The sequence below is a fragment of the Phoxinus phoxinus genome (assembly GCF_949152265.1).
Source record: "Phoxinus phoxinus genome assembly, chromosome: 18".
Lineage (NCBI taxonomy): Eukaryota > Metazoa > Chordata > Actinopteri > Cypriniformes > Leuciscidae > Phoxinus > Phoxinus phoxinus.
Genome location: NC_136893.1, coordinates 17,370,597 through 17,397,592, shown reverse-complemented (window position 1 = coordinate 17,397,592; position 26,996 = coordinate 17,370,597). Strand labels below are relative to the sequence as shown.

The 26,996-nt window shown below is 37.2% G+C and overlaps 3 protein-coding genes across 7 annotated transcripts; all 3 read left to right on the top strand.

The window, feature by feature from the left end:
* Nucleotides 1–1,146: 1,146 nt before the first annotated feature.
* Nucleotides 1,147–2,918, top strand: LOC306985414 (uncharacterized protein). Its single transcript, XM_079587650.1, has 3 exons — nt 1,147–1,617; nt 1,810–1,995; nt 2,185–2,918. The coding sequence occupies exons 1-3, from the start codon at nt 1,495–1,497 to the stop codon at nt 2,374–2,376; spliced, it is 501 nt and encodes a 166-aa protein (XP_079443776.1). The 5' UTR covers nt 1,147–1,494; the 3' UTR covers nt 2,377–2,918.
* LOC306985413 (calcium-independent phospholipase A2-gamma-like) lies at nt 2,784–10,877 on the top strand. Its single transcript, XM_079587649.1, has 10 exons — nt 2,784–2,918; nt 5,569–7,017; nt 7,759–7,908; nt 8,009–8,166; nt 8,390–8,484; nt 8,843–9,014; nt 9,095–9,152; nt 9,241–9,435; nt 9,513–9,708; nt 10,269–10,877. Exons 2-10 carry the CDS (start codon nt 5,722–5,724, stop codon nt 10,529–10,531), a joined length of 2,583 nt encoding a protein of 860 aa, XP_079443775.1. The 5' UTR covers nt 2,784–2,918; nt 5,569–5,721; the 3' UTR covers nt 10,532–10,877.
* A 346-nt stretch (nt 10,878–11,223) lies between these two features.
* Nucleotides 11,224–26,905, top strand: nfascb (neurofascin homolog (chicken) b). 5 transcript variants are annotated; one of them, XM_079587644.1, is made up of 28 exons: nt 13,687–13,808; nt 13,905–13,956; nt 14,663–14,772; nt 14,902–15,007; nt 15,195–15,385; nt 15,464–15,586; nt 16,680–16,850; nt 17,126–17,237; nt 17,355–17,539; nt 18,595–18,726; nt 18,808–18,951; nt 19,040–19,151; nt 19,345–19,508; nt 19,727–19,874; nt 19,966–20,090; nt 20,170–20,271; nt 20,356–20,568; nt 21,352–21,428; nt 21,541–21,766; nt 21,861–21,976; nt 22,052–22,262; nt 22,349–22,471; nt 23,227–23,400; nt 23,492–23,623; nt 23,722–23,788; nt 24,110–24,121; nt 25,916–25,951; nt 26,041–26,899. In XM_079587644.1, exons 3-28 carry the CDS (start codon nt 14,667–14,669, stop codon nt 26,270–26,272), a joined length of 3,540 nt encoding a protein of 1,179 aa, XP_079443770.1. In that variant the 5' UTR covers nt 13,687–13,808; nt 13,905–13,956; nt 14,663–14,666; the 3' UTR covers nt 26,273–26,899. The 5 variants fall into 5 exon arrangements, with proteins under 5 accessions (XP_079443772.1, XP_079443771.1, XP_079443770.1 ...); XM_079587646.1 differs by lacking the exons at nt 13,687–13,808; nt 24,110–24,121 and adding an exon at nt 11,224–11,482 and having other exon boundaries at nt 23,722–23,794; nt 26,041–26,905; XM_079587645.1 differs by lacking the exon at nt 24,110–24,121 and having other exon boundaries at nt 13,586–13,808; nt 23,722–23,794; nt 26,041–26,905.
* Nucleotides 26,906–26,996: the final 91 nt, after the last annotated feature.

The following is a 26,996-nucleotide window of genomic DNA, read 5'->3' as shown; positions in this document are numbered from 1 at the left end:
GGCGTGCTGTCCGGGGGGAGGGCTCCGAGCTCGGAAATTGGGCCCGAACCCAGAGTACTCTCCCCCCCCCCGTCTCTGGTTAGGAAGATAGCCATGCAAGTGTGAGGAGATGGGGTGGTGGAGGGATGCTGAAAACTGTCGAGGAATAAGGGTGAGTTGGCTGTGAATATTTATAGGTTTTACTCATGCTGATTGAGTGGATCTGTTGATTACTGATTGATGACAGCTGGTTGGAGTGACTTGATTGCTTGATCATTAGAACGTGTTCCTCCCGAACCTTGTTAATAAAACATAATTTAAAGACACGCATGGATTACTTGGACTATGTAGGTGAAGATCAATATTTTTACATATACATAGTGTGTGTGCTTTGAAACGCATTAATCTGAAGTTAAACCTGCTTCCTGGTAGCTCTAAGTCTTCCTCCAGGAAATCATGGTCATCTGGTATATTCTCCAAAGGTTGCTGGCTCTCAATTATACATTCGAGTAATTCATCCAACTGGCCACTACCTTTTATTTGCAGGACCACTCTCTTCGGTTGTCAGCTGATTTATTTATTTTTTTAAGGTTTATTTTTATATTCTTCATTCTAACACTATTGTAATGTCCACCACATATTTATCAAAACAGCTAGGTAATAAAGCTGATGATTCAGTCTTGCCTGAAATTGTTGTATTATTCTTGCATTGACTTAATTACAAATAGATTTCCAGGCATTTTTTTTCTTTGATTCATCAGCTGTGCTTTTTTTTTTCCTTCTCTCCTTCCATTGTTTTCCTTAGCTTCTCAATTCCATACGATTTTAAGATTTTCTTGTTTCATTCCATGTTCATAGGCTACCTAATTATTAGCACAGTTAGTTTTAAATTAATCTTGTTTAATGTAGTTCAGGGCTCCATGTGTTACTAATGTGTAGTTAATCTATTTTGGAAAGCCAGTAATAAGACATAAACAACTATTCTAGATAATGCCTCCTCTCTTTATTTAAACCCTCTCTGGGAAACCGCCCCTAAATGTTTAAAATATTTTTTTATTAAGTGTTAGATCATAGGTTAATTTTAATCTTGGTGTATAAATGTCTGAAATTTCGTTTTTCTTTTTTTTTTTTGTACAGTGTGAGGGACTTTTAGTTTGAAAAAGCTACAAGGAGCAGTCGATGTTTGTGATGATCTCACGTGTGCATGGGTGTTTGTTGGATATAGAAGATCAAATTTCCATAACTACCCTTACACCGCTATGAATGTTAAATTCTCTCCAGCAAATATGCTTACAAATACAAGATAAAAAAAAAAATCCTGTTAAAATCGTAATATCGCGTTACTTAACTGTGTTGTGTAAGTTTTTAGCGAATCAGCTAACAGGCATCGTATCCGGACAGGTCAAATCATAAAGTGCATGATGGGATTTTAAAGGGTGCGTTCTGTCCTCTTACTGTCTATGGTTCTGTCTTATATACTGTTCATGGTTCTGTCACTCAAATCCATTGACTGAAATGGCTGTCAGGATAGCTTTGGTTGGAGCTTTACGCAATGTGGGCTCCAGGACGAGTGTCTTTAGCTCACAGCGACTGCTCTGCTCTGTCGAGAGAGGACGAGGATCGTCTGGCAGTGTAAGGGTGAGAAGACTCGCTTCTCTCATCAGATCATTAATCTTACTATAGTTTAGCAATGACCTTAGTTCACTGCATGTCATGCTCGCATATTTCTTGTCACTGCGTGTACTAGTCAATATACCAAAACCTAGAGATCTGCCCATCCAGACATAAGCAAGCATGTATTAGGCTAATCATGTTCATTTTGTGTCATAGGTACTGTATGATGGAGAATGCCCAATATGTGTTAAAGAAATTAGCTTTCTTCAGTTTCTTCAGAGAAACAGAGCAGAAAAGGTAGATTTTGTGGACATTTCACTGCCAGAATATGACGGGACAAAATATGGAGTCAGCTATGAGATTGCAATGGAGGAAATGACAGTGATTGATACGAATAACAAGGTGAGTGATCAGTTTTACACTTTTATCTTGTGAAAAATCACAATAGCATTGTGTTTCAAAAAAAATTGTATGCAATTATTTTGAAGTATTTCAGATATTTGTATTGTGTTTAATTGCAATACATTTCACAATACCTGATCAAATATGTGTTTTATTATCCCTCAATGCTACGTTTTCTTCTGAGGCCAGATTCATCGTGGTGTGCCAGCTTTCACAGTCATGTACGGTGCGGTGGGTTTGGGTTGGCTTGGACGGTTCATCTCTCTCCCACTGATCAGGCCTGTAATGGATCGTGCCTACATGGTGTTTGCAAGAAACAGACTGAAGTGGACCGGCAGAGAGGGCTGCATCACTGGACGCTGTGTTAAAAAGGAGACATAAGGGTCTGAGCACTTTAAAATGGACTCCATGCTATAATATCATGTCAATGGATGTATCGTTAACAGTTGTTGTTACTGTAAAGCTTACCTTTTTGCATCTAATATTTAAAAGAGTCTGAATGTAACTAATATCCATGTATACTTAACAAATTATATTTTATTAAGATCTTTTAACTAAACTTTAAAAAACAATGTGATATCTGTATATACAATAAATTACTCATACTGAGAGTGTAGTCTTGAGTGTTGACACTTTGAACAACTTTAAGGGTACGTTTTCTAAATTTAGACACCTCCTGACTGGTCATCAACTGTTGGGATGCGGTAGGACAGATTGTGCTTTAATGAGGAATGTCCAGGGGTTTGGTCAGCACTCCTTTAAAGCGACCAATAGGGTTTGAGTAGGGCGGGATTAAAAACCACAACAGAAACAAGTGTAAACACCACAGGAAGTAATCCAAGCAATATATGTGTTTTGGAAGGAAAGTGAGCACTTATTATTCTCCTTGAAGTCAAGTTCAGCAGAAGAGGAGAAAGCGAAAGGTAAGACGAAAGACAAAATATATTGAGTTTATTTAGGGCTTTCAAGACCTACAAGTCACCCTCAAGGTTGAGTCTGGTTTGTTTAATTGAAATGGACTTGATCTTTTGTCTAGGTGAATATAAGATGCTTTTTTTTTTACAAAAGTCAGTTCATGTTCATGTTCCTGTTGGTTCACAATGCATCTTAAATGTTTTATTAAATGTTAAAATGAACATTAACTCAAATTAAATTAAATGCTGAAAAAGTATTGTTCATTGTTTGTGTAGTTAACTAATGTTAACAAATTAAGCCTTTTAAAGTGTTACCCATTCAAATATGTATTGCTTCTTAATATTATCTATTATGAAAATGTTCCTCATTTCATTACTAGTGCAGTTATAATTTATGAATATAGGTCCGGGAATAGATGCAAAATTTTGTGTTGCATTTAAATTCTCAGTTATTTATAGTATTCATAAAGGTCAGCCTTGTCACAAAACATTAACAAACTCTTAATGTTTTACGCAGTGAAACAAATTACAAAAGAGAATGCAGTCGTTCGGTCTATTGGAAACTTTAAATAGGGGACTTGTTGAATCCGTGTGACCAAGTCTAAGCACGTGGAAATTGACATGTGGAACTGAATGTACACATCGTGACGCAAAGGCCCGTGCCAGTCCTCAGATCACAACGTAGACAAGTGGCAGTTCTCTTCTGTCTGTCACGTGAGATTATATGTACTGGAGGTTCATGGAAGTACTAAACGGGATATGTCTCTCACCTATACAGTTGACACTTTGGTGTCTTATTTCACAGTTCTGAGCGTAGTTGGCTTGTTCTTATTCACAGAATGGCTTGTATATAACATCCACTCTGCAAAAAACCCTTAAAGGAACACTTCACCTCTGGAAAGATGAATGTGTATTTAAAATGGGTCATTTATGTAGAAGAAATGTGAAATTATTTTTGAATTTGGAGCCTTCTAGACTGAGAAAAGCCAGAAAATGTATTTTTGGCTAATGGGGATGAAAGACAACAACTACCAGAATGCACTTGCTTCGCTGCCCTAGGAGGCCACGCCTACCGGTAAGAGATCGCAGTAAACAACAAGGCTAGGCTACTAGTGAGTCTCCGTGAGTCTGCCCAGTATTTTGATGTCGCCCAAAATGTCCAATATTCGGCTTTTGCGTTCTACAGTCGCCATTCCTCATGTTTACTGTGACGAGCAGGAACGAGACTGACGGCCGCGGAGAACGATGCGAGGCCGGTGGCGTGATTACTGATGAGCGGCGCCGGCGCCTGTGAGACGCACCGGTCTCGTATCTCTCACGGAGGAGTGGGAATTTTCCTAGCAATGTTAAAACGCACATCAACGATCACTTGTTTAGCGTTCATGTAAACACTACATTCAGATTCACCAATCGGAATGAATTCAGTTAGATTGAAACTAAAGGTGTGCATGTAAACTATGAATGCGACTGCAGAAAGCAAAAGCCGAATCCTGGACATTTTGGACGATCTCGACGGCCGGACATGTCCGGGGAAAAGAGGATGGTCACCGCTACTACTCAGCTTTCTCCACAGAATAAGAAACTTTTAGCTTAGCTTCCAAATAAAGAATGGCTGACACTATATGTACATTCTGTGAGTGAGATCCCTCTATGGGCGGGTTGAAAACATGCGGAACAGCGCCTTCTACTGGATAAATGATGAGCTAGTGTTTGTAGTCTTACCCTTATTCAAAGAAATTTGACTTCCTGCTTTTTATGACGCAAATTGACGATTTTTGCGTCATAAAAAGCAGGAAGTGGAACACTTAAATCCTTATTTCTCCCATCTCAGGGGAAAATAAGGGAATAAACCATGACCATTCGAAAATGTGACTGGGTTTCTAAAGATACAAAGTCTAATGCAAATGGGTGAAGTGTTCCTTTAAGAGGTTGTTGTATTAAAGGCTTAAAGGGATAGTTCACCCAAAAAGGAAAATTAGCCCATGATTTACTCACCCTCAAGTCATCCTAGGTGTATATGACATTCTTATTTTAGACAAATACAGTCGGGAGTTATATATATAAAAAAAAAAAAATGCTTTATAATGGCAGTGAATTGACATTTCTGTTTTGAAGTCCATAAAATTGCATCCATCCATCATAAAACTGCTCCACACTGGGGTGAACTATCCCTTTAATTAGAATTTAGCTAATTTAAAAAGAAAAGTCGAATTGGCTCAGACATTTTTTTGTCATTATTTTGTGCATGATGTATATTAGAAGATTTGCTTATGAATCATTATTACATTAGAAACATAAGTACACATTTCAAAGAAACTGAATATGGAGTATTTGCATAGTAAGTGCCATAATAATAAAACTTTCATTAAAAGTGTCAATAAATGCATATTGGGCATGGATGCATTTCATAATTTGTTTTTGACACAGTTCTTGATTTCTTTTTTTCTACATATTTGACCTCCATAATTGACCAGGAGGGGGCGTCCTAACATAAATCAACACTATAGATTAAATTATTAAAAATTATTTTGATCTTTATAGATTTTCCTGTTTGTAGGAATGAGTTCAAGAACTGACTTTGTTCTTAAATATACATCACAAGAACAGATCATATGATTAAATGTTTTTTATATGTTTCCTTGATAATATTTAACTCCAGACATCCCATGATTCTGATTCTGCTGCCAAAGCTCATCCGGTCCTCGTTCAGATCATCTGCTTGGACTCTGTAGGCACTTCATTGATGGGTTGGTATCTTGACAAAACGCAGGTAACTTACCTGGGGTCAAGGCAGCTCTGGTAACTGTGCAAGATGAAGTATCTCCTCACAAACATCAGTAATGTGTCTCACCTTGTCAGGAGTATCGGCTCCTCACCTCAGTCAGCAAGGAGAATTCCTCTCAAATCACATAGATCAATAAAAACTAAGAGACTTTTTGGAGCAGTTAGCCGTAATATGAAATATGAGAATGGATTGGGGCTTCAGATGTACCATTTATACTCGACCTCCAGTAGAGAGACATTCAAAGCAACAGCACCCATTGGAGTTTACCAGAACAGCAGGACTACTTTTCGGCTGCACTTACTTGGACTGAGGTTAGGAGAGTCTTTTAATCGTCTCTCCAAACACATTAACTTGTACTTTAAGCAGAAACGGGTCTCTGTCATGGATTATGGGCAGATTGAGTTGATATCTTCAGTGCAGGAACCATTTGCCAGAACTCAGAGACGAGTTCAGAGAGAGAGGCGCTCTGGAGAGTCCAGAGCATTTATAGGGACGCCTTCTATTGAGCAGATCCATCAAACATCCTCAGATCAACCCTTGACCTCGGCCTATCCTGGACTACAGCTGTTCCACATCAGCTCCTTGGCAAACAGATTTGGGGAGACTTACAGCTATGTGGCCAATCACATTAACTCTGTATTCTCTCGAAATCCAGCAGAGCAAATCCATGTGGAGGTATCGCCAGATGATGGCTTCAGAAGGTCTAGAAGCAGAAAGCGAACAGTTATGGGTAGCAAAAGTGCTCTTTGTTGGGAAAATGAGCAAACACAGCAAAACATTAGTTTGGGTACAAGACCAGAGATTGATAAGAATGTATCTAGTTCCTGGGAAGAAGGATACCTTCACTTTGCCAGTCACATCAATCGATACTTTGGGGCAAAAGTAGCAGATAATGTTGAGGAATCGCCACGTGTTGATCATCAGTTATCAAAGACTTCAGTCTCACTGGACCCTCTAAACGAAACTAAAGACCCTACTTCACTACTTCAGCCTAAATCCCCGGGCTTGTTCCACATGAGCAGCCTCGCCACACGCTTTGGGGAGAATTACACTTACATGGCCAACCACATTAATCTGTACTTCAACGGATCTACGGCTTCAGAGAATGAGGAGGTGGGTAGAGAGCAGTACACAGAAGAACGTGACAGAGGTTCATCTGAGGACATGATGAGCCAGGACAAACCAGTGCCCTTCTTTGAGTGCCTGTTGAAACCCTCAACTTTACCTGGATTTGTTGGCAGCTACCTGGGAATGGGCTCTAGCAGGAGGAGTAGTGACCATACAACTGTAACAAGGACCCCAGAGGAAATGCTGGATAAAATGGTGAGTCTTGCATGACCAGAAATCATAATTTAATCAAACACCTGAACTCAAGCATTTGGGACTCGTATGGGTTTCATATGTTCTTTAGCTTTGTGTGAAGACATATATGACTTCTGTTGTAGTTTTTTTCAGTAGTCTATATGCAATGGATGCAGGATACATACCATATCGGTTATCTGCTGATATTAGAGATTTTTAAACTATTGGTCAATATTAGAAATGTATATTTCTTCTATTTAAAAAACAAACAAAAAAAGAGTAACTAAGTCTAATTTAAAGTTAATCTTTACATTAATAACACTGTTAAATGTAATTGTAGCTAATCTCAAAAAATGGCATGAATCGTTTAAAAAAAAACTAACTTTATTTAGTGATGTATTCTTAACTCATTTAGACAAAATAGTATCGAATTTTATAATCGGGTATCAGCGATGACATGAAATCATTTTCAGCCTATCAAATCATGTATCAATGTTTTTTTTCAAAGTTGTAAATAAAAAAAGACATAATACAAGTATGTTTTACAAGAAAATACTATTTCAGTCTTTCAAAATTTCACGTTTACTTCAATGTGTTACTTGCTGTTTCTTTGTAACAATTTCTGAAATTGACTTTTAATTTCGGAGTGATTTTTTTTAAAAGTAAACATTTATTTAGTGTATCCTGTGTGAAAGCTTTTGTTTTCTACACTGTATCTATTCAAGGAAATGGATTGAATATAGCAGGAAAGCTGTTTTCTAGGTTTTTAGGAGGAGGAAAGCAGATGAAATGACAAGAGTTCTACTGAACCGGCTGGAAGAGGCTAGCGTACCGTCATCCATCACTTCTTGTGTGGAGGAACTGAACACTCACCTCATTCAGCACCCAGCATGCAAGGCTGTGGTGTGGCAGGTATACAATACAAGACTCAAATCCATTAAAACCAAATATAGAACACTATGTAAGTCTAGAAATTCTGATTTTTTCAATTCATTTCTTTGATGAAATCCAGGAAAAAGCAGCACTGCATCTCCTTAGACGACGCCGGATCTTTTGGATGGATGAAAAACTTCAAGATGCCATTAGGGAGACTCTTGCTCTGATTGGCTATGTGGATCCAGTCAAAGGTTGTGGGGTCAGAGTGCTTTCCATTGATGGAGGTGGAACCAAGTAGGAAACCACATTTAGTCAACATGCTCTATAGTTTTTGCCTGTAAAACGGGATAAAAATGATCCAATATGTCTTCCAAAAAAGCTTTTTAGAGATACTAAACATCTGTTTGCAATTTTATGGAATATAACAATTATTAATGACAATTATATTTGTCACTCGTATAGAGAAATGTGTTTATGCCAAGATGGCTTTTACTTACAACTGTTTCTTGCATTACAGAGGGTTAGTTCCACTACAAGTGCTAAAACAGCTGGAGGCTCAAACAGGAAAGCGAGTGTATCAACTTTTTGACTATATATGTGGAGTCAGCACAGGTAAAAATGCACGACAAAGCCTTTATTATCAAAAGTAATTCAAAACATATATACACTATCAATCAAAAGTTGTTTTTTTAATAATACTTTTATTCAGCAAGGACAAGGACTTTTATTCAGCCATCAAAAGTGGCTTTTTTTTTACATTGATAATAATCAGAAATGTTTCTAGAGCATCAAATCATCATGTTAGAATGATTTCTGAAGGATCATGTGACACTGAAGACTGGAGTAATGACGCTGAAAATTCAGCTTTGATATCACAGGAATAAATTACATTATAAAATATATTCAAATAAAAAGTGGTTATTAAATTGTTATTTTCATATCTTTTTTTATCTCTGTGTTTGATGTACAGGAGCAGTTTTGGCTTTCATGTTGGGTCTAGCTCACATCTCTTTAGATGAATGTGAAGAGATGTATCATCGTTTTGGGACAGACGTTTTTCGACAAAACCCCCTGGTTGGTACAGTGAAGATGGGCTGGACACACTCCTACTACAACACAGAAACATGGGAGATGATCTTAAGGTTGGATTTCAACACTTTGTTGAAGTAGAAAACTATACTATATTAATCCCTTCTTAACTATTCCCATATGTTCATCATAGGGAGAAGATGGGGGAGGAGATTTTAATTAAAACAGCAAGAGATGAGCTGAGCCCAAAGGTGAATCAAAAATACCATGTCTTTTTTAAACTTACCTTTAAAATCCAGATGTTCATGATCTCCTGACTGCAGTTCTCTTCTTGCACAGGTGTCTGCTGTAAGTGCCGTGGTGAACTGGGGGGAAAGTCCGAAAGCATTTATCTTCCGCAACTATAACCATGCTCCAGGAAGATTGAGCCGCTATTCCGGAGGATCAGGGTACCGGTTGTGGCAGGCTGTCCGCGCCTCATCTGCTGCTCCGGGATATTTCCAGGAGTTCCCTCTCCACGGTGACATACACCAAGTCAGAACAGTCCATTTTAGTCAATTTCAGGACACAAATATTCTTGTATCCAGACCTTTTCTCTTTATTTTCTCCAGGATGGTGGTCTTATCCTCAATAACCCCTGTGCTCTGGCCGTCCATGAAAGCCGATTGCTGTGGCCCCATCAGCACTTCCAGTGTGTGCTGTCACTGGGAACGGGACGCTATGACAACGCTAAAAGAGGGCCTGCAACCTCCACTAGTCTGAGAGCCAAAATCAGCAACCTGATCTGCAGTGCCACCGATACTGAGGGTTAGTCTGGTACCACTATGATTGAATAATTATACAGTTATACAATTATTATTTGTGCTAAATACACAATTTACGATTATTTAATCATTTTAAAAGTTCTCTTTTGTGTGGAGAACCATGAGGATATTTTTCACAGTTACTAAAGAGAATAAATGTGCAATTATTAGTTGTGCATAATACACAATTTACAATTATTTAGTCATTTTAAAATGCTCTTTTTTTATATTAGTCTTGTACCACTCTGAAGATAATTGTAATATTATATTACAGTGAATAATTGTACAATTATTAATTATAATTGTGTGTGTGACTCTCATGGTAAAATAAATACTTTGGATAAAAGCATCTGTTAACTGAATAAATGTACATTTAAATCCTGAAATAATTATTTGTATAATTATAAAAGTAAAGCTAAAAATATATACAGTATATTTTTGATTACTTATATTTAGCCACTCAACATGATGCTCTTTTACACTCACTTTCATATGCCCTTCACTTTAAAAAAAATTAATTTGGATATTTTGAGGTGCTGATCTTGTTCATATTGCCATGTTTAGGAGTTCACACTCTGTTGGATGACCTCTTATCACCGAACGTGTATTTTCGCTTTAACCCGATGCTGAGATCAAACGTGACACTGGATGAAAGCAGGCCTGAAGTGCTTCAGCAGCTGCAGAAAGACACACAGCTGTACTTGGACCGGAACCGACCCAAACTGGAACGTCTGTGTAATGTGCTGATGGTGGAGCGCACAGCAATATGGAAAACACGGGACTGGATCGGTGGGAAAGCGTGGGAGCTGCAGCAGCGCTTGGCTTGAGTGGACTTTACACAGTCCTGACCAGAAATCAGTTGAATCTATTAAAACTAATTACATGTGCATCACAACATTTATTTTGACAAGTTACAAATCATTGTTAGAGGAGTTACAAATCAAATCAGTATTTCATGTCCAAATATGCAGCTGTGTACACAGCCAGTTAGAATGAATGAACTGAGCACTTCTGCCATGAAAGCAGATTACATATGTAAATGTAAATTCTGTATGAATGTCAATATTTACTGATGTATTTATTTATTTATTTATTTCTGTTTTACATTTTTCAGAGGTTTATGTAATTAAATAAAAAAATCACTTTTCTTTGATTAAACTAAGGGCACACTTCTATTCATTAGTTTATTTTATATTTCAATAAGATGACAACACATAACAAATAATGTAAAGTATAATTGATAATTCAGGTGCTGTTAATGCTTTACCCATACATAAAGTTTAGACTATAGAAATAATGGGACATTTTAAATGTCATGGGATTGATTTCAAAACAAAACTTTGGATATTCTCCACTAGTCCCATTATAAAGGTAATAGAAACAACAGCCATAACCAAATAGAGACAGATTATTTGAGTGTGGCCATTTAGAGTGTAAAGTCACTAATCATCCTGATTTTAGTGATGTTTTCAATGTTTAAATGACCTGAAGAAGCCACATAGTCATCAGTCATGTGACCAGTGGTGACTGGGACATCAGTCAAGAGCGCTGTTTGTTATTTTGGACAGTTGTGTAAAATCTTCACTCAGAGAAGTTATTTTACTTCAGCCTCTGCTTTGAACAAACTAGTGGACTCCTTTTCTATCATAATAGGGTTTTTACAGTCATGGCTTAGGAGACGAAACATGGACAAAGAGCACAATGATGATGCTTTTGTAAATTGAAAATAGACTGCAAAGGATCCTCTATTTGTACTGAACACTGAAACATCAATTCAGGTAAGAAAAGACAATTCCATTATTTAAAATAGACATTAATATTTTTTTTTACATGTATGATTTTAGCATATTTCTTACCAAACCAAAATAAAATACACATTTATTTAGTTATTTGTTGAATATTTTTATACTTAAAAAAAATTTATATTAAAATGTTTTGTATGTATATAATCTGGCTTTACTATTTGGGACTGCATTCCACCGTGACTGGTTGTAATGTCACTGTCAGATAAACAATGTATGTTTCACTGTAATGTCATCATCCTCTTGAGCTGGCAGTTGTGAGTCAGCGGCTTCATCTGAATTTCACTTGTCATCCTAGACAGTGTCAACAATGCAGACAGACATAAACTGAATTATGAGTCTTATTGAAGAGACTGTTGGTAGTTATGAACATAAATATCAAGAATTGTGCATTATAAAAAAAAGAAAAAAAGAAGCCAAACTGTTAAATGAATTACCTTTTTTGAATTTGCTTTGTGGTAACAATTAGCATGTACTAAAACAACTCATTAATAATCAAATATCAATATCCTAGGGCTGTAAACGATTAATCGCGATTGATCGAATCCAAAATAAAAGTTTGTGTTTACATAATATATGTGTGTGTATTGTTTATAATTATTTTGTATATCTAAATACACACACACACACACATGCATGTATATATTTAAGAAAAATGTGTTATTAGTTAATAGTTTTATTTATATATAATATAAATCATATAAAAATATATATGCAGTATATAAATGCAAATATTTCTCAAATATAGGTGAACACTACATGCATGTGTCTGTATTTATATACAAAATAATTGTACACAATACACACACATATATTATGTAAACACAAACTTTTATTTTGGATTCTGATTTGGTTTACAGCCCTATAAGGGTCTAATGTAAATAAGATAATAATTCGTTTTAAAAACCAGATAATAAAATAAAGGCTCTTTCATTCATTTCTGTTTCATTTTTGCAGTTATGCAATTATGTTTAAGATTCAGTATATCTCAAAGTTAACCAGCAGCATCTGTTCTTCCAAACAAGCTGTAGTGCCACTTTAAGGCTGATAAAAAAAACTGATAAAAACCCTCAGAGCTATTCTGTATGAATAGAGCCAGCTTACTGCGTCCATTGGGACAGAGGTTTCATTGTCCCGTCCATGGAGGAAGCGGTTCATTCAGGCTCAGGTTGTGTGCTGTACAGTTTGGTGCTTGGCACTGCAGCGCTGCTGATGTCATATGCACCGCTCAGGATACTGAAGCACTGGGGCAACATGACCACAATTAGATCATACTTGAGTCTCTGTTCACTTACTGAGCTGACTCAAGAACTTTTTTGTTCTTTCGTGACCCTCAATATCGTATTAGCTCATCTGTGGAGTGTACAGTAAGACCGTAGGCCTACTGGCGTATCAGGCGTCCCTGGATGCCTGAGCTGATGTGGGATGGGAATGTATATCTTGGATGCTGTTTCCACCTACTTCATCTCTTCTGAATCAAGATTTGCCTTCTGGGATTTTGCGAGTTCATTCAGATTCGGTTTCTGTAGCCTATTTGACCATGCAACTCACATTAACGAAGCTTTATAGTTAAAGTAAAACATACAAGAGAATCAAAAAAGCAGTTTATCACAAGCAGATTTAAATCTCTTTTAGGCGCAGTCACGAGTCGCGTGACCGCATTTTAATTTTCACTCATAAACAAACATTTCATTCATTGAGTTAGCTTAGTTTTTCAGGACCAAACAATGAGGCCCACACATTGATGTCATAATCAAAAAGAATGCAAAATATCTTTCAGTTGAGTTTGGCTATTTATGGACTATGGGCTTTTAATCATGTAAATATGACAAGATAACAATTATAAGAACAGTTAAAAAATAAAGACTTTTATATACATGTATATTTTATATGTATATAACTATTACAATAAAGCCTTTGCCACTGTAACCACCAGCACATATGTTTGCAAATATAGCCTAATATTGAGAGAGAGAGAGAGAGAGAGAGAGAGAGAGAGAGAGAGAGAGAGAGAGAGAGAGAGAGAGAGAGAGAGAGAGAGAGAGAGAGAGAGAGAGAGAGAGACGTCATTCATGGTTCATGGGTAGAGTGGGCAAATGGATGAAGACAATGAAGAGGGATGTTAGTTGGAGAGGTGTACATTTCAGAAAACATCTGCTTGGTTTGACATTGCTTTGGACCTTTTTGAACGCAACAACAACAACAACAAAACATTTATTGGAATTACATATTTTGGAATATGGTTCAATGATGACAGATTAACTTTACCATAGTGAGGATCTGAGGAAACATTATATAAAAGGTAACAATCTCCAGATGTACTACTACTTAACTTGACAAATGTGCACATTTGTGTAATAGCATGTAGCCTAATTGTTAAACCTTGTTTGTATTTTAGGATTGTGAAATGACCTGCTGAAACAGATAAAGAAGATTTTGTGAATTTGTTGGTAGGTTATACTTTGCATAATTATGTTGCTAGATAAATATTACGGTGACCTTTACAAATGACCTGTAGCTTGGATCATAGCTTTACAACTTAACTTGAAGCCTAAAGTAGAATGTAGTCAGTAAACAAGGCTATTTTACAAGCAGATGTAATTTTTGCATATGGTAGCCTACTGAATTATTCATGCAAAGGAGTAGTCTAGAACATTTTCTTGTTTGGGGTCTTTTTGTTTTAGCTATTTATATAGCCTAGCTATACCTAATAGGGCTATATAAAATATATAATAGCCTACTATACTAATATAAAATTAGTTATACGATAAAAATACGACAATACATTTGTTTGTTGTCCCCTTGATGTAATACGAACTATGACGCAGTAGAATTACGCAGAGGATATGCAGGTGCGTGAATGCCAACGAATCACAGTTGCGGAAAGCGGAAGGGGGCGGAGACTTAAAATAATACCAGTGGTTCATTTGCATATGAAAAAGTTTGGTTTGCCTGCTTAATTTCTTTATAAATGCTACTACAGCAGTCAGCAACGAGCACTTTCAGGGTTTAGCATTAACCCCTGCACAACACACACATTATGTGTGTAACAAAAAGCATGAGTTATGAAATAACTTCAAACAATATGTTTCAAGACAAGCATATGTAAGTATGCTTTTGATGCTCGTATTTTCCCTGTTGTATTATCATCACAAGGCGGATGCTGTACACCGCAGAGATGAGAGCTCTGACGTGTTGGAGGATTCCTGCCATATTTACGATCCTACAGCAAGCATGGATTTTAGCAATGGAAATTCCTCCCGAGGGTGAGGAACTGCAATTTTACCTCAGTTTTTTTTAACTTTGGTCCTTGTGACCAAATTATACAAGGCATTATACTTCATTGTCCTTTTAATTTGTTAAAACATAATATTTGTATATGTATATCCCCACAGTCAGACAACCTCCAATGATCATTAAAGAGAGTGTTCAAGACCACATAGTAGATCCAGTTGACCCCATTATAGTGGAGTGTGAGGCAACTGGGAATCCACCTCCAGTGTAAGTACCAAACTTCAAAGTACATGTCATTTATTAGACTGACTTGATTACTTACCTTATAATGATTAGCATTTGTTTGTTTGTGTAAAAGATGCTAAAATATTGATTCCAATGTAAAATGTATGCAGTTTTTTGGACAGCTTTGTTGGAGGATGTGTGGTTGACCGATAACATGTACTGTACATAGCTTCACATGGACACGTGATGGGGTTTACCTGAATGTGGCACGCGATCCTCAGGTCAGCATGAGGAGGCGTTCTGGCACATTAGAGATTTTCTTCTATGGTCGCCCTAATGACTATGAGGGAGTCTATCAGTGCACAGCGACTAATGAGTTTGGCTCTGCTCTGTCCAGTCACATCCATCTGCGTGTCTCCAGTAAGCCTTTAAATACCATGCAATTGTTTATGTAAAACAATTAGTCTATAGATTTTTAAACGCGAATGCTTGTTTTAGAGGCCCGTACGTGGTTGAAGGAGTACCTGGAGCCAGTATCAGTGGTGGTTGGACTTCCTCTCATCCTTCCATGCAATCCCCCAGTAGGCCCTCCAAATCCTGACACCTACTGGCTGAACAGCAGTAAGTATCTGCCTCAGATGTTTTTGATTTGAAAGATATAGGCCCGGTTTCACAGATGGCTAAGATTAAGCCAGGATTTGGCCTTAGTTTAATTAGCGTATTTAAGTAGCTTTTATAAACGTACCTTAGAAAATAAAATTACTGGTGTGTATCTGAGACAAAACAATGGCACTGATGTATTGATGTAACAGTTAAAACAGCTCAAACATGCATTTTAGGCCCAATCCCAATTCTACCCCTTTCCCCTTCGTCTACCCCTAACCCTTCGCCTTCCCCTTCCCCTTGACCCTTGAAACAGAGTGGCAAGGCGTAGGGGTGAAAATATTCCCCTAAGAAATGGGACCCCACTACTACACCGTTACACGTCATTATACATCGTCGCCTACGTCACAGGAGATGCGCCGATGTTTATCACAAACTTCCAAGATGCACAGGACTTGTTTTCTGTGGTGTTGTATTAACACGTTGGAGGTAGTACCCATGTTTGTCCTATTTTGACCTATTTATTTATTTACTGTGTGAAACTGTGTGAAATACCACATTGTGTGGCGTTCATGTGCGTTCAGCTCATAAATACGATCTTTACGAGATGACTTGAACGTACTAATGGCTTGTGTGCTTTGTTCGGGGGAGAAGAGATTTTTTTTACAAACGTTTCTTTGAAGGAACTGACCGTAAATATGAACACAAGATTGAATGTAACATAAAGCAAATCATTATTTGTCGTTAAAATACTTATTAAAGTCAACAATTCTTACATTTATGGTCTAATTTTTTGCTTGGGCAGCCATTTTGCGTCTGTAGCCGGTGTATGCAGTGACACTTCTCATACCCCTTCGTTTGAAGTGTGGTCCCGAAAAATCTTCGTTTGAAGGGCTATCTGGCCCTTCCCCCTAGCCCTTCCCCTCCAACCAAAAGAGAATCGAGACAGCCCTACCCCTCCACGTGCACGAGCAAAACAGAGGGGAAGGGGTAAGTGAAGGGGTAAGGGGTAGAATTGGGATTGGCCCTTTGTCTGGGACTAGGATTAAGCCTGTCCAGCCATTAAATATACAACCAGTATTTTGTATCCAAGTTCATCTCTATTCCATAGCTATGACACCAATCCGACAGGATCGTCGAGTATCAAAGGCAGAGAATGGAGATCTGTACTTCTCCAGTATCGTAGCAGAAGACGCTCTCACGAACTATGTCTGTGTCGCCCGCTTCCCCTTCACGAACACCATCCAGCAGAAACCGCCCCTCATCCTGCAGGTGCTCACAGGTCTGTCTGAGGAGGAACTATTTTTATTCTGCTTTAGAATTCAACTTTGAGCAAATTTGTTTTAATATTTCTACCTGTGCCTTTTTCTGTGTGTTCAGTTGAGGAAGAACCATGATTAAAACCATCTAACAGTCTAACACATGGTGAGTTAGGACTCTTTCTTATGCTTCTCTTTAGTGCAAACATGCAACAGGACTTTACTGATCCACTAACTAGTCAACAATGCTCTGGCCAGATTTGTAAAGGGTGAAGATTTCTATCAAATGTTTGTGTAGCTCGCATGGCAGCCCATACGCCACCCAAGTTTCTGAAGCCCAAGGGAACTGTCAGCACAAGAATTGGCATGCTAGGGGAAGAACTTATTTTGGAGTGTTTTGCTGCTGGAGTGTGAGTTTTTAAAGTATTTTGATGATATCTCCGTTTTCTGAGAGCAATTGAATGCAGTTGATTTTTTGGATTGCCTCTTGAAATGTGTGCATTTCTGATTCTCTCTTAATGTTGTAGTCCGACTCCCTCCATCAAATGGACTAAAGATTGGGAGGAGATGTCTATGACAGGAAAGAAGTTGGAGAATTTCAATAAGACGCTTCGAATAAAGAAGATCTCCATGGATGATGGAGGAGAATACATCTGCACCGCTTCAAACAGGATGGGCAGCCTGTACCACGTCATCACTGTCTGGGTCAAATGTAGAATACTTCATTACTTTATTTATAATGTTCATGTCTGTCACTCACCCAAAAATGTAAATTCTGTCATTATCTAATCTGTTTTATGATGTTTCAAATCCATATGCTGCCATTTTTTTTCTATGGAACACAAATTTGAAGAATGTTCACACATTGACAGTTCATAGTGACTACCACATCTGTCATTGAATAAAAATACATTATTAAAACGCCACAATAATAGTCCAAACAACTTGTGCTATATATTTAAAAATTTTGTGAAGAGATTTGTTATTAACGTGTAAGGTACAGACCAAAAAAAAACATGCATCACATCTTATTGGACATTTAAAACATCATCAAACTTAAATAATTTTTCACATAATGCTATATTTACAGTACCACTTAAACGTTTGGAGTCGGTAAGATATGTTGTTAATGTTTTTGAAAGAAGTCTCTTATTGCAAGGCTGCATTTATTTGATCATAAACGGTAATAAAGTGAAATATTATTACATTTAAAATAACTATTCTGAATCCTTCAGAAATTATTTAAAATATAATTTTAAATAACTGTTCAGAATCCTTTAGGAAGGCTTGTTTGATGCTTAAGAAACATTGTTATCAATGTTGAAAACAGTTGTGCTGCTTAATATTTTTGAGGAAACCATGATACGTTTTTATCAGGATTCATCAAGGAATAGAAAGTTCAAAAGAACAGCATTTATTTGAAATAGAAATCAGCAACAACTGCAACATTAAATTTTTTAAATAATATTATTAGCACTTTTGATCAGTTTAGTGAATCCTTAATAAATAAAGTTATTCATTTCTTCAGGGGGAAAAAAACCCAAACGGGAGTATAATTTGAGAATTTCAGCAGAATGGATTATTTTTAGTCAATAACAACTAGTGTATTTATCACACAAATCTATACCATAACAAACATTTAATGTTCCACAAACAGCATACAGGTTTGAAAAATGAAGATGCATAAATAATGACTGCATTTTATTTTCAGTATTCTTTTAAGAACGACAAAATCAAGATAAACATCTATTCTCAACTCTTTTGCAGCGGTTCCGTTCTGGGTGGAGAAGCCCGAGAGTCTGGTCCTGTCTCGTGATGACAGCGGTAGTATAGTGTGTAGAGCTGATGGTATTCCTCGACCCCAGATACAGTGGCTGGTCAACGGAGAGCCAATCGGTGGTGAGAAAAACAGCAGCTTCATTAAGCAAGCAGGTGCACTGCAAAGCATTTTAATGCTCACTCTTTCTGTCTTGTCTTCAGATGCTCCTAAGAGTCCAGGCAGGCAGGTTTCAGAAGACACGTTGATGTTCAGCGCCGTGGTTCCAGACAGCGCTGCGGTGTTCCAGTGCAATGCTTCAAACCAGTATGGCTATATCATGGCAAACGCTTTCTTGGCCATAATGGGTAAGAGCTAGAAGAGGCTTGATTGAAAAACACTTCATTTACATGCACCATTAGCTTTTAGCTTGCAACTGTGCACTGTTGTCTGCAGATATGAAGCCTCGTCTGCTTGGTCTCAGAGATGAACTGGTTAAAACAACAGAGGGCAATAATACTCATTTAGACTGCCCGTATTTTGGATCTCCTAAACCTGACCTGCGGTGGTAAATAAATGGTCTTACTATCATTTATCTTCAGTATTTCTGTTTTTACCTTTGAATTGTCATAAATGCAAGGATGAATACAAAACATATGTCTATTGTGATGATGTGAATGAACAAAATGCGGAGTGTGGACTTTATAAATGATTTCAAAATTTAAGTGCACATCAAAAATTAAAGTGTGTATACACTGTAGGGCAAAAGGAGGACTAGGCACCTTAGAGGGAAATCGTCACAGGATTCTTCCAAATGGTACATTGGAAATCAGCGACACAAAGCTACAAGATCAGGGGACATATGTGTGTGTTGCAAGCAATGTCATTGGACGAGACGAGAAGGAGGTCCAGCTAGAGGTCAAAGGTCAGTCTCTGGAACTGGAACAGATGCTGCATTGAAATTTCTGATAAAAATACTTATATTTTAAATGCACTGATGTCCATTTACAGTTTTTTTTAAATACAATAAGCAGATGATTTATAGATGTTTGATTCTGCATTTTACTTTTATATATTTTATATATTGTGTGTGTGTCAAGATGATCTGCATGTTAAAAGATTACATTTATTTGAATTTTATAGAGCCCATTAAAATTGTTCGCGCCCCACACAATACTATGGTCACAAGAGGGAGTCTGGCTCGCTTTGATTGTAAGATTAAATTAGACCCGACTCTGGATGTTACCGTTACTTGGCTTAAGGACAAGAAGTTCTTGATCTTAGGAAGAAGGTAAACACAATTGAATCTGACCACAAGCATGTGGGAAGTGTTATTACTTATTCTATTGGTTTACTGTTCCTGACTGCTTTGTGTTCTGCAGGATGACAAAGGATGAGGATTCTCTGAGCATTGCTGATGTGTACAGAAGAGATGAAGGCATCTACACCTGCAGGATTAAAAGTGAACTGGAGGAGGTCACTGCCTCGGCCAAACTCACTGTGACAGGTACCAGCACACATACTCTCTCTATACATGCCACCAGTGTAATCATGAGCGTTTCATTCATGTATACTTTTGCTTTTAGACCGGCCAGACCCGCCCAGTGATTTAGAGATATCAGACCCATCAGAGAGGAGCGTTAGACTCACCTGGATTCCAGGACTGAGCAACCACAATCCTATTAAAGGTACATCCACTCAAACAGACTCAAGCAAAAATTAAAAACAATCTAGCCTCACAATGACATGATTTTAAATGAATTCTCTTTCAGAGTACCAGGTTCAATATACTGAAGATCTCCTTGCCGACTATTGGCTGCTGCCGAGCGGCTGGAAGAACCTGACTAGTTACCCAGGCAACCTGAACTCTGTCGTTTTACAGCTAACTCCATTCGTAGAGTACCGATTCCGGGTCATTGCTGTAAATGGCATTGGACCCAGTAAACCCAGCTGGCCATCTGCATACTACCAGACTGGAGGAGCTGGTAGGTCCTACTTTTTCCATTATATTATATTATATTATATTATATTATATTATATTATATTATATTATATTATATTATATTATATTATTGTTTTTAACATTTTGTGGGTGTTAGATTTTTTTATGTTTTTGAAAGAAGTCTCTTATGCTCACCAATGCTGCATTTAAAAATACTCAAAAATACAGTAAAAAATTATAATATTGTGAAATATTATGTAATTAGTGCCCGAGCCCCGAAAGGGCACACCCTTTTATATGGTTGTATTTGAGGGGCTCTGTAGCACTCCGTTTTTTTAATTTGATTCACACCAAACATTTTTTAACATGATGCCAAGACATTGAAGATGCTACATTGCGAATGGATGTTGGATATCACGAACAGTGTTGCCATGGCAAGGGATTAAAGTCCTGTCAAAAAAGCAGGAATATTCTCATATTGCCTAAACAAGTAATTGTACACCATTTATTTCTTTATAAAATAATAAAAAATATTAGAAATAAACACTTTTTATCCCTTTTTTTACTCAATTAATCGCATCTAACATAAAAGTTTGTCTTTAAATATTCTGTGTGTAGTATAGTAGCCTATATATACAGAATATTTCATTATAATCATACAGTATATGCTATATACACATCTGTGTGTGTGTGTGTGTGTGTGTGTGTACAGTATATATACACACACAGATATATATATATATATATATATATATATTAGATGTGATTACCAGTAATATATTAATCGCGATTAATCGATTTGACAGCACTAGTTTTGTGTCATTAGTGCCTGATGCCATCCCAAGACACATCCAAGGATTAGGAAGTGGAGTGTTCAGAAATAACATGGAAATCAGCTGGGAGGTGACGCACTGATGATTGATGGATGTCCATCATTTGAATCAAAGTTGTTAACTGTGATGTAATCACATGCACGTGATTTATATTAACTGTGATGTTTTTGTTGTGTCTGAAGCCACTGGAGTACAGAGAATGGAATGGGCCGAAACTGGGATACATGGTTTGGTGGAGACGGAGGGATTCGAGGGAGGAGTGGAAGAACTACACAACATACTGGTGGTGTAGCTGCATCATCTATGACACTGACACCTTCACACCCTATGAAATTAAAGTTCAGGCCATCAACTTCTTCGGCTATGGCCCAGAATCCCCTATTGTGCTTGGTTACTCTGGGGAGGACCGTAAGTTCACATGTATTTAAGTAACGGCTCAATTTATCATGCATAAAAAAGAGCTTGTGGTTAGTGTTTCACTCATATTGGGTTTCTCTAACAGGTCCTGTCGCCGCTCCATCTGATCTGAGGGTGTCAGACATCGAAAGCACGGAGCTGACAGTCCATTGGGAACCAGTGGCACGAGCCGACATCATGGGTGAAATAAAGGAGTACAAAGTATGGCTTCTTCGTTGCACAGGTCCATACAGTAAATGATATGAGCCGCTGATGGAGCTGTGTTTGGTTTCTCAGGTTTATTACTGGAGAGAGAGCAGTCGACTGTCCTGGCACACTGTGAGCAGGAGGATTAAGACCAAGAGTTTTAAAGCTAATGGACCGCGTCTGTCTGGGACCCTATCTGGTCTTGTCCCGTATAGTAACTACAGGATTTATATTGTAGTGGCCAATAACCGCTTTGAGGGTCCGCCCAGCCACACCATTGAGTTTCAGACACCTGAAGGAGGTATTAAACTCTTCACACAGTTAACATTATGGCAAATCAAACACATACAGGCATGACTTTATACATGCGTCTCGCTTCCACTCTAGTGCCCACCATTCCCAGGTCGTTCAGGATCATGCACCGGCACTATGACACCATTTACCTGGACTGGGAGGAACCTGCAGAACCCAATGGCATTCTGACTGGGTACATTCTCAAATATCAGACGTGTAAGTGCACTTACATCACTTTGGTGTCTCATGACATTTTTTTAAGTATTAGAGACACAAATCTTATTTTTTCATGACACCCAAGTTTGGGGTGGGTGCAATTTTTAAAAATGTTTTTTTAAGGAAAGCCTCTAATGCTCACAAAGGCTGCATTCTTGTGTTGTAAAGCTGAATATTTAGCATCATTAGTCCAGTCTTCAGTGTGTAACGATTCGTCAGAAATCATTTTAATATGCTGATCTGCTCCTCAAGAAACATTTCTTATTATTATTAGCAATTTTGAAGTTGAGCTACTTAATTTTTTTTTCAGGAAAAATACGATTTATTTGAAATGGAAATCATTTGTAGCACTTTCGACCAATTAAATGCACCCTTGCTGAAAATTAAAATATTAATTTATTTAAAAAAATCTTACTGGCGTCAAACTTTTAAACTGTACATACAATATATGTAAATTATATAAACTTTTATCATGCCATGTCATAATTTTGACATAATCTGTTGAATTAATATTAATTTCAATTTAGTAACAAACTTTAATTATTAATTGATTTGAATGATCAAAAACATATTACATAATAATTGTGTCCCATATTTTGCACTCAAACCCTTTGTTCCCTAATGTCTATCCCCAAAATTCCAGCATTCCTTAAAATTTCCTTTTTTTTGTAATTAATTTGATGTTTGTTTATCACTATAAAGTGACAAAACATCCTTTATTTAGCCCTATAAGACTGATGATATTTTTTCTGTAGTGAACATCACTCTGGGGGACAGAATCCAAGTGGAATACATTCCTCCTAACATCACCTACTTCTCTCTGCACCGTTTGGACCGATACACTCGATACAAGTTCTCACTGGCAGCACAAACTGAAGTTGGAGTCGGGGAGGCGTTCACAGAGGAATCACCCAAATTTACTACTGAGGGTAACTTTTCATCTACGTTCATAAGATCATTGTTCTGTAAACATGCAAAGATTCCTAACATGTCTGCATGATTGCCTGTGTGCATGAACAGAATATACCCGGGAGCAAGTGGACATTGTGACGCAGGGTTGGTTCATTGGCTTAATGTGTGCGGTTGCTCTTCTCGTTCTCATCATGCTCATAGTCTTCTTCATCAAGAGAAGCCGAGGAGGAAAGTACCCAGGTGCAATAAAAATGACATGAGACAAGTTTCATATATTTATAATTACGCATTATATATGTGGAAAAACATATTCTATTGTTTGTTTGTTTGTTTGTAAGTGCGGGACATGAAGGACTTTGCACTGGAGCCGATGGATGATCGAGAGAATGGAACGTTTGATTACAGGTGACTGTGTTTGAGGAGAAGCTCTATGTAAATTTTGATTTTAAAAGTGTTCAAAGTTTTCTTAAGTTTATTTATTACAGGCGGCACAGTTTATTTTTTTAGTGATGCACTGACATGAAAACGGCATGTTAGATACACTAAAGGGTGAAAAATTTATAAGTCCTATAATTTACATCATAACATAATCACATTAGCAAAGGTTGATTTGGAATATGTACTGTATACAACAATAATTGTTTACAATTCATCAATACATTTCTCACTTTCTTCATTCCTCCTTTGTTTGTTTTTTTTATGTCTTTTGCGGTTGGACCACTGAAGGTCTCTTGAGAGGTATGATACATGTTATACAGGACAAGTGTTGTGTGAACCCTTTTAAAAATTGTCTTATTTGACACATATTTTAGACTGTGAACATATTCTAAACATGTGATAATATGTGATTATAAACATATTCTAAAACTATTAAGCAATTTATTTTAAAAAAAATTCACACTACCATTCGAAATTTTGTTAAAGGGCACCTATTATGACATTTAAAATGTTCCTAATGTTGTTGTGGGAGTCCCCAACAACAGTTTTACATGCATGCAATGACAAAAAACACTTTTGTTTTCGTATAATATGCATTTATTTTTACCTGATTTGCTCACCGACTCCCAAATGATTCGTTCAACGACTCGTTTTTCAAACCCCTCCTTTGCGCGACGCTAATTTGCGTTGATTGGTCAGATGACCCAGCAGTGTTTACAGAGATAATACTTATTTTTAACACGGAGTGCAATGATGCTTTTATCAATTAAATTGTATTATAATAATGATTATAGTCCACTGCTTTATAGTTTGTAGTAAAAAACGAAAAATAAGATAAAGAATTTAATGTTATGTTAGCGAGCATAGCCCAGAGTTCATATTGTAAAAGCACAATCAGTCTTTGTTTGCGTTAGCCCGATGCATAAACATAACGTTTTTACAAAAAAAAAATGCAGTTACGTTACTACGAGGTATTACTCTATTCTTTAGACAACTCCGAAAACAACGACAAACACTTCACATATCTCAATACAATTGTCATTGAAGACCTAGAAGCTAAACGGTGCTTACACAATAAACAAAATAATTATTAAGCATGCTACATAAAATATAAAAGCAAAAATTATTAATAACACTTACAGGTTGTGATACGGAGGAGGAAGCTGATGCAAATACACTTGGAACTGAACCTTCCTTCAATATCAGCCGGCTCGCGAATCCAAGTTTGATTGCATTTAAAAAGCAATCGTCTTCAAAATGACGCGAACAAAGCACAAGGCTCGGACTATACTTCTGTGGTATAGTGAATTGTATCCACTTAGTCTTCAAATGCTCCTCCTTGGGCAGATGAAAAAAGTTTGCTTTTGAGCCGGACTTCAGAACACAGCATCTCGTCGCCATGATGTTTTCCCTGGCCTTGGAGCGCAATAAGTGGGCGTATCGTATTCAAATAACTTGACAAGTTGACGTCATCTAGTCAGAGAAAAAGCTTCGGTCTTCTAACGATTCATAAAAATGACTCCGAGTCGACTCTCACTTTTGAAAGACAATAACTTTATATATGGTGCACTTTCATATTTCAAACTTTGCAGGATGTTTTTGTTCACTTAGATCTATGTTACACACTACATGAAAGGTAAATTTCAAAATTCCATAATAGGTGCCCTTTAATTGATACCTTTATTCAGCAAGGATGCTTTAATTTGATCAAAAGTATCAATAAAAAACATTTATAGTGTTAGATTTATGTTTTAAATAAATGCTGTTCTTTTGACATTTCAAATAAATGATAAATTAAAAAAATATTCAAATTCAAATATTTTAATTGTTATATATATTTGTGTGTGTGTGTGTGTGTGTGTGTGTGTGTGTGTGTGTGTGTGTGTGTGTGTGTGTGTGTGTGTATAACTGTTTTTACTGTATTTTTGATCAAATAAATGCAGCATTGTTGAGCATCAGAGACTTCTTTCAAAAACATGAAAAAATCTTACCTGATCCCAAAGTTTAGAACAGTAGTGTTTAACAATAGTATTTGTGTTTGGCTTTGTTTCCATTATATGAATTGTGACTTTTTGTCTTCTATATCCACTGCAGGATAACACGAGTGTCCACCATGCCCTATAGCAGACGGTAAGCATCTCTTCAACCTTTGTTTCAAACATGTTTGGATGGACATCTCCTTACTTTTAAAACTCTCAAATGAATCTCTTCCCCTTTAGTGAGGAGGAAAGTCGACAGGGACGCAGTCAAGGTGTGATCGAGCACATTGACAGGAGAACGAACAGTGACGACAGCCTCATGGAGTATGGTGAGGGGGAAGAGATCGAGTTTAATGAGGACGGCTCCTTCATCGGAGAGTACACTGGTGTTAGTAAGAGGAACATCGACAGGAGCCCGTACCTTGACAGCTCTGAGCCCACGTCTCCTGTGGCCATCTACTCTTTTGCTTAGAGCCCACGGTGTCTGATTAAACCACCTTTTACACAGACGGACTAAGACTCGTTTAATCTGTTAGACAGGCTGGAAATGATGTATGTATATAGATGTGTTTTAAAAGGAGTGTTTCTGGGGACAACTTTTACAGAAAAAGTGCCAATCAGGTTTTTCAAATCCACAAATCATGTGAGAGGAAGCCAAGCAAAGATGTCTTGATGTGTTTATCATGTTGATAAGAAGACAGAAAAGAAATGGCTGGTGAAAGCTCGCTTCGTTAAACAAACTCATGTTCAGTTTATAAAATAACATTCAGGATCAATTCACACATTTACATTGAAGAGATGTTGAGCATCAAGAACTTCCACAATGCTTTGTTATTTAACCAGTGTTTGATATCACTGATAGTTGCCACTAATTCTTCTTATGTTTTATTTTCCATAGCACCTTTTTCTCTGTATTTATTTGTTTGCTGTACTGTAGGTCACATTAATGGACTGCAAACCATTTATTCTCACAGAAAATACAATCTAACCCTCAGCTGCTTGTTGTATGTAGGCCCCTATGTGATGTTTATTGTATATTTTTTGAGTCTGGTAAGAGTACTATCATCCGTGTTGTAGTGCTTAAGTTATTAAAATGCATGATGTGAATTAATGAGTTTGTCATAATTACAAATATCACAAGAGCAGTTAACAGGACTATCAAGCTCAAAAAGAAGGAGGGGAGGGGGGATATGCTA